Below are 6000 nucleotides of genomic sequence, written 5' to 3' on the forward strand. Positions count from 1 at the left end.
TATTAAGGGCATCCAAGTAAAAAAGCAAGGTGAATGAAACATATGTGAAAAAAAGGAACATCAACAAGAAAAAGAAATTTGGTTTGTGAATCAATAGAGGTGATTCGTTATAATCATCCACTAGATGACAAACAATATCAACAAATGATAAGGCATCAATCGATTATGAGTATGTATTTCGATTTTATTGACTGCAATTGTTCATGCATATCAAATAGATACATGGAAACATTATGATAACAATATTTTCTTTTTAATGTTTGGTTATTAGTTTAAGTTAGGAATAATAGAGCTAATAGAAATGCATATGGGCAATTGAAAACATGAAACTCTCTCCTTTAAGTTAATGACTTTTTCTAATAAGTGAGGTGCTAACTTAAGTCATAAAATTCTCTTTCTTTTTGTCATACATCAAAATACTAAACATACAATAATTTACAAAACATACATATATTATGATAGAAATAAGAATGTAATCACGGTGATCAAACATATAAACATTAAACCTTTAATATCCCAAAATTTATACACTCTTTGTACATAAAATATTTACATATTTTCTCTTTTAATATAGAAAACTTGTCATAGTCAATATTCACTTCCATTTCAAGACTTATCTTCTCTAGTGTATCAAGGTTGCACCATAATACGGCAGAATTCGAAAGCTCCCAGTCGAGTATTTGCTAGACGTGGCCAAGTGCTTCTCATTTTCTCCCTAATGAATAAAATAATTTATGATCAAAGTCAACACGAAGTCAGAGGGTGTCGGTCTAGTCTTGACAAGAGCCTTTCGATGCTTAACTAAGATGACAAGACCATAAAATAATAGAATTCTAGTAGAAATGAGAGAGATGAATGTATGATAGTGTCACAACATAGATTTTCTTCACAATCACTAAATAATCACCCTTCCTTTATATTTTTATTGTGTAACGGTATCGATATCCTTTATGACATTTAGAGTATTCTTTATAATATTTAAATCCTTCTTTTGCAATGATCATCGATGATCATCATTATCTTTCCGCTTAGCAATGATCATCCAAAACCTCCAACCATAATAACTATATATTATTAATTGCTTTTATTGCTTCCTTAACCAAACAAAATCTATACGCTTCTCTTTCTACAGTACTATTTGACTCTGCGCCCACCTCTCGAACACTTTCTGAGTCTAGACATGTTTCCCAAACATCTCATGGGTATGAACATGTTTCCCTAGCATCTCATGGTTCTGTCTTCGACTCCCGAGAGCACCTTCTGACTTCGAATCCAATTTTCGATCATATATCTTCTGACTCAAACTTTGATTCCCGATCACATACTGACTCTGACTCCGATTCCCTAATATCTTACGACTCCGACTCTACTTCTCGAATTCCTTATAACTTCGAACTCGATTTCCTGAACAGTATATGACTCTGACTCCACTTCCCAAGTGCTACCTTACAAAATCCACACACCAAATCCAATCTCCTTCTTTATAGACTTAAGCCAGCCAGTCCATCCTTGACAATCGTAAATTATTACGGAGTATCACACCACATTGCTTGAATAGGACGAGGAGTTGAGCTTATATTTGTTGCAGTTGATTGCACTCTAGTGGGAGTGAGACTTTCTTTTATAACAAGAGTAATATGATCTTCAGATAGTTATATATAATTGATTTTCTTCCCTAGGATTTTAAATTTTCATTATCTTTTGAAGCATTAGCATTGTAAGTTATAAGCACTAATTCTAGCATATGACTTCATCCTTCATTTAACTTTTGCAACTTTGTTCCTTCCCAAAGAGACTTTTTTGGTATCTACAACACTTGCACTTGCAAGGGAGTTCACATCCTTATCATTAGAAGTAGACAATGAGTTCCCAAGGTACAAAACTCCAAATTAGTTTTCCATCTATCCACTTCTTTTCTATGGATTTCAGTAATGTCCAAAGAAGAACTAAACAACTTGTGAGCTACCAAATCCAATGCTCCCATTCCAATTTCTTCTTTTTCTTTACAATTTTTTGGTTATTGCTCTTCTAACTGACAGTCAGAATCAAATTCTAACAAACTTTCTGATTCTCACCATTGGATTTGATACTGAATCACCATTTCCTTATGAACTATTACTTTCAGGTTCTCAAAATGATGTTTGATCCCATTATGCTCATATGAATGTCATGATCTCTTCCTCCTTCTATTACTGATTTGGTGAGCTAATTCTTCAGTAAAATAAATTGTTTGTTTATCAGTAGCAAATACCACCTTCTCCCTACCTGAGAAACCCACAGATTCTAATGCCAAGTTGAAAACATTGACAAACTATTCAATATTCAAAGACTGAATGAAAGATCGGCGTGTGGTTTCCTCAGTACAATAATGCAAGAAAAGGTCTACACCTGCTCAATCCAACTAATTCTTCTAATTTACTATGATCTGGAAACTTGTAGAACAAAGAAAACATATAATAATGCTCATTAATTCAGCATCGCAGCTGCTCTTTTCCATTATATAATTTGATCACATAGCCAAGAGCAAGATCGTAGCAGAGAAGCCATAAAGATGAAGAAGAACTGTTCGTCTTCCATGATCTCCACTATCTTCCTTCTTCTGTTGAGCTTCACTTGCTCGGTGAGTTCCCAATCAGATTCCTGCTCCACCCTGCTCAGTGTCAGTAATCTGATCCCCTTCAATACCTCTTCCCTCACCTGCGTCTCTGCGTGGAATTCTGAAGGATTCATCTTAAGGGTACCCCAAAAGACAAGATCTTTGTCGTAAGATTACGTTGATCGAGTTGTATTCAAAAGCTAACGTTCGAATTGTTTCGCTTAGTATACAAAAGCAGGGCCGAGTTTATGGAGTTTTGTGCTTTCGGCGCCGGACAGTGGGACTTACGTCGCGATCGGCTTCTCCCCCAGCGGGAGGATGGTCGGCAGTAGCGCGGTGGTCGGATGGGTGCCCAGCGCCGGCGGCGCAGGGGTGGCGAAGCAGTACTCCCTCGGCGGATACAGCTCGAGCCAGTGCTTGCCGGACCAGGGGGACCTTCCGTTGGTGCCGCGGAGCTCGGTGCTGGTGTCGAAGAACTCCCGGGTGTACCTCGCTTTCCAGCTCAGCACTGCGCAACCGCAGCAAAACCTGATCTACGCCGTCGGGCCGGCGGGCACCTTACCGTCGGCCGGCGGCTACTTGAGCGCGCATAGGAACATGGCTTCCGCCACATTGGCTGCTCCCGCGGCCGGAGGAGGCGGCGGAGGTGTGTGAATCGTGGTATTAAGAACACAGTACAATTTTTTTCCCAAAAGAATCACTACTCATTGTCATGTGCGCAGGCGAGGGCTCCGGCGAGGGAAGTGAGAATGATGGCGAAGAAGCAACAACTGGAGGGAGCGGTGGAGGCAGTGCCGGCGGTCACAATCCAGTCTCTTTGGGATCGGGCTTCGGCTTCTCTTCCCCGAAGAAGCATGCACTGTTCATGATCATTGCTCTGTTTCTTGTTCAATCATTTATATGCTAAATTTGGTTTGGATGCCATGTTTGCTTCTGTTACATAGATTGTAAATAATAAATATTTTTCGTGAGAAATATTTAATACGATAAATGCTTGAAGAAAATTATGTTAGAAATTTGAATGGAAATAAAAAGGGGTGAAAAGAGAAGCTCTTTTGTGAATGAGAATATAGTTTTACATTGGAAGTTTCAAGACATAGATGTTGATTTATATTGTGTCACAAGTATTGATGTAGATGTTGGTTTATATTGTGTTACAAGTATTGATGTTGTAAACAAATGCATGGAGAGAGACTCTCTCTCACGCGTGGGTGCGCATGGGGGTGTGTAAATCCAGGATCTGGATTGCACTACCTACAAGGTGACTCGTGTGCAAGCGCGACCTGCACTTGTCAAATGCCGGACCGATCAGGGCAAAATTTGTCCAAGTGAATGCATGAACGTATGGATGCATAAATGCAACGTATATATGAAAAACTCTATATAAGACTTCAAGTCTTGAGCAAAGACAACAATCCGAAAAAATGCAAATCCAACAGATGTCCGCTGTCCAAGTCTTGAGCAAAGACAACAATCAGAAAAAGTGCAAATCCAATAGACGCCCGCCGTGACCTCTAAGCACCGTCGGAGGAGACGAATCTGTTTTAAGGAAACTGCGTTTAATGCAAACCTTGACATCATCCTCGACCACTCAGCCATTCAGTTGACTCAGCACCGGTGATCGGGAAAATACCAACCCCTACTGGCAGCTTGAAATTATCAGTTCAAATTATCTCTACAAAGATAAGTTGAATTATCTTATAATTTAATTTAGTAAAAAATTAATCCCTTTAACAAAAGATTGTCTAACAAATTAAAATTGTTTTCTTCAATCTGATCCATTCGAGCAAACCTTATCAGATCCCAGCCAATGGATAGTGAGTCAGTGATGTGTGTGGACCATGGCTCTATCCAAACTGTAGTGCGTCTGTGTTGCCTAATTTCCCTTTGGATCAAAGACTAAGAGGCAAGAAAAGGAGCAGCATTTTGCAGGGCAGAATGGCCCATTCAGTGCCGGCACCGCTTCCTCTTCCTGCTTCCTCTTCGTCCTCTTTCTCATCGCTGAGACAGACGACTGCAACTGCAGCTGCAGCGGCCCAGAGAGGAGCGACTTTTTATCTCCATGAGAGAAGGTAAGTAAGCGTAGAAGGTAAAGCCTCTGTCTCATTTGGATGCAGTACTCGCTGTAATAAATGTGCGGTTGCTTCAGGCAACTCATGCATGGCCTGGTCGCTGCCGGGGTGGGTCTGGTTCTGCTGGCGCCGGAGAATGCACTCGCCGCTAAGAGGCGGGCGCCTCCGCCGCCGGCGCAGCCCAGCGAGGAGAAGGCTGACCCTAACGTGAGCGGTGTGCTGGCCAAAGTCCTCGCGAGCAAGAAGAGGAAGGAGGCCATGAAGGAAGCAGTCGCCAAGCTGAGGGAGAGAGGGAAACGCATTGATGAACCGCCTCAGTGACAGAGATTCTTCACGTCTTCGTTACATTTGGTGCTATTTTGGCTCTGTTTTCCTGATTGTAATAATTCTGAGGGCTACATCGATCCATCAAGGAAACTTCATTTACATTCTAATCAAATCCAAGAACCCTAAAAATTTTCAAAGCCTCCCCCCTTAAAATTTTCAAAACCTCCTACTTAATATCTATATTTGAACTTTGCCGGCTAACTTAATGCAATCCTCTTCTGTTATTCTTTTATATGATCGACCATGACAAAATTTATTCGCCATAGGGGGAGTTAACAAATATGTAGCACTACAAAAATAGATAAATTAGGGATGAACATTAGCGATGAAATTTTTTCATCACAAATTAATAATAAATTTTGTTACAAAAAATATTTTCATCATTAATTATGATAAAATTTTCAATGAAAATAAATTTATTACAGAATTAGCAACAAATTATATTCGTCGTTAAATTCATCGCTAAATTGCGATGACAATATATTTTTTCGTTAATTTGTAATGAATAAAATTTTCGTCTCTAAATTTGCAATGAAAAAGCTATTCGTATCTAAATTGGTGATGAAAAATATTTTTATCGTGAATTTAGTGATGAAAAATCGAGTCGTCGTCAAATTGACGATGAAACGTTAATTTCGTCGCCAATTTGGCGATGAAACTTAAATTTCATCGTCAAATTGGTGACGAAATATTCATTGCGACAAATTTAGTGACGAATGTGATTTCGTTGCCAAATTTAGGGCATAACCCTAATTGCAATCCCTCTTTTCCCGATCCCTCTTCTCTTTTCTTTCTCGCTTGCTCTCCGGATCTCCGCACATCATCGTCGCCGCCGTCGCCTCTCCGCTATCGGTCGAATCTCTCCAACGAGTGAAGGCCGCCGTCACCTTTGGTATTCTCCCTTTCCTCTCCCTCTTGCATCTTTCTTGTCTCTCCCCTCTCCTCGCACGATGTCAGCGAACCGCCACAGGCTAGGTGTCAGGGGTTGGCCCCTATTCGCCACAG

The 6000-nt window shown here is 40.2% G+C and overlaps 2 protein-coding genes across 2 annotated transcripts; both read left to right on the forward strand.

Moving 5' to 3' along the window:
* The first annotated feature begins 2551 nt into the window (after positions 1–2551).
* Positions 2552–3553, forward strand: LOC141845649 (cytochrome b561 and DOMON domain-containing protein At3g07570-like). Its single transcript, XM_074733706.1, has 3 exons — positions 2552–2737; positions 2822–3242; positions 3319–3553. Exons 1-3 carry the CDS (start codon positions 2552–2554, stop codon positions 3501–3503), a joined length of 792 nt encoding a protein of 263 aa, XP_074589807.1. The 3' UTR covers positions 3504–3553.
* A 942-nt stretch (positions 3554–4495) lies between these two features.
* Positions 4496–5132, forward strand: LOC141845627 (uncharacterized). Its single transcript, XM_074733688.1, has 2 exons — positions 4496–4668; positions 4746–5132. The coding sequence occupies exons 1-2, from the start codon at positions 4535–4537 to the stop codon at positions 4987–4989; spliced, it is 378 nt and encodes a 125-aa protein (XP_074589789.1). The 5' UTR covers positions 4496–4534; the 3' UTR covers positions 4990–5132.
* Positions 5133–6000: the final 868 nt, after the last annotated feature.

The sequence above is a fragment of the Curcuma longa genome, chromosome 14, assembly GCF_044706935.1.
Source record: "Curcuma longa cultivar G26 ecotype Majalengka, Jawa Barat chromosome 14, ITB_CL_G26_1.1, whole genome shotgun sequence".
Taxonomy (NCBI): Eukaryota; Viridiplantae; Streptophyta; class Magnoliopsida; order Zingiberales; family Zingiberaceae; genus Curcuma; species Curcuma longa.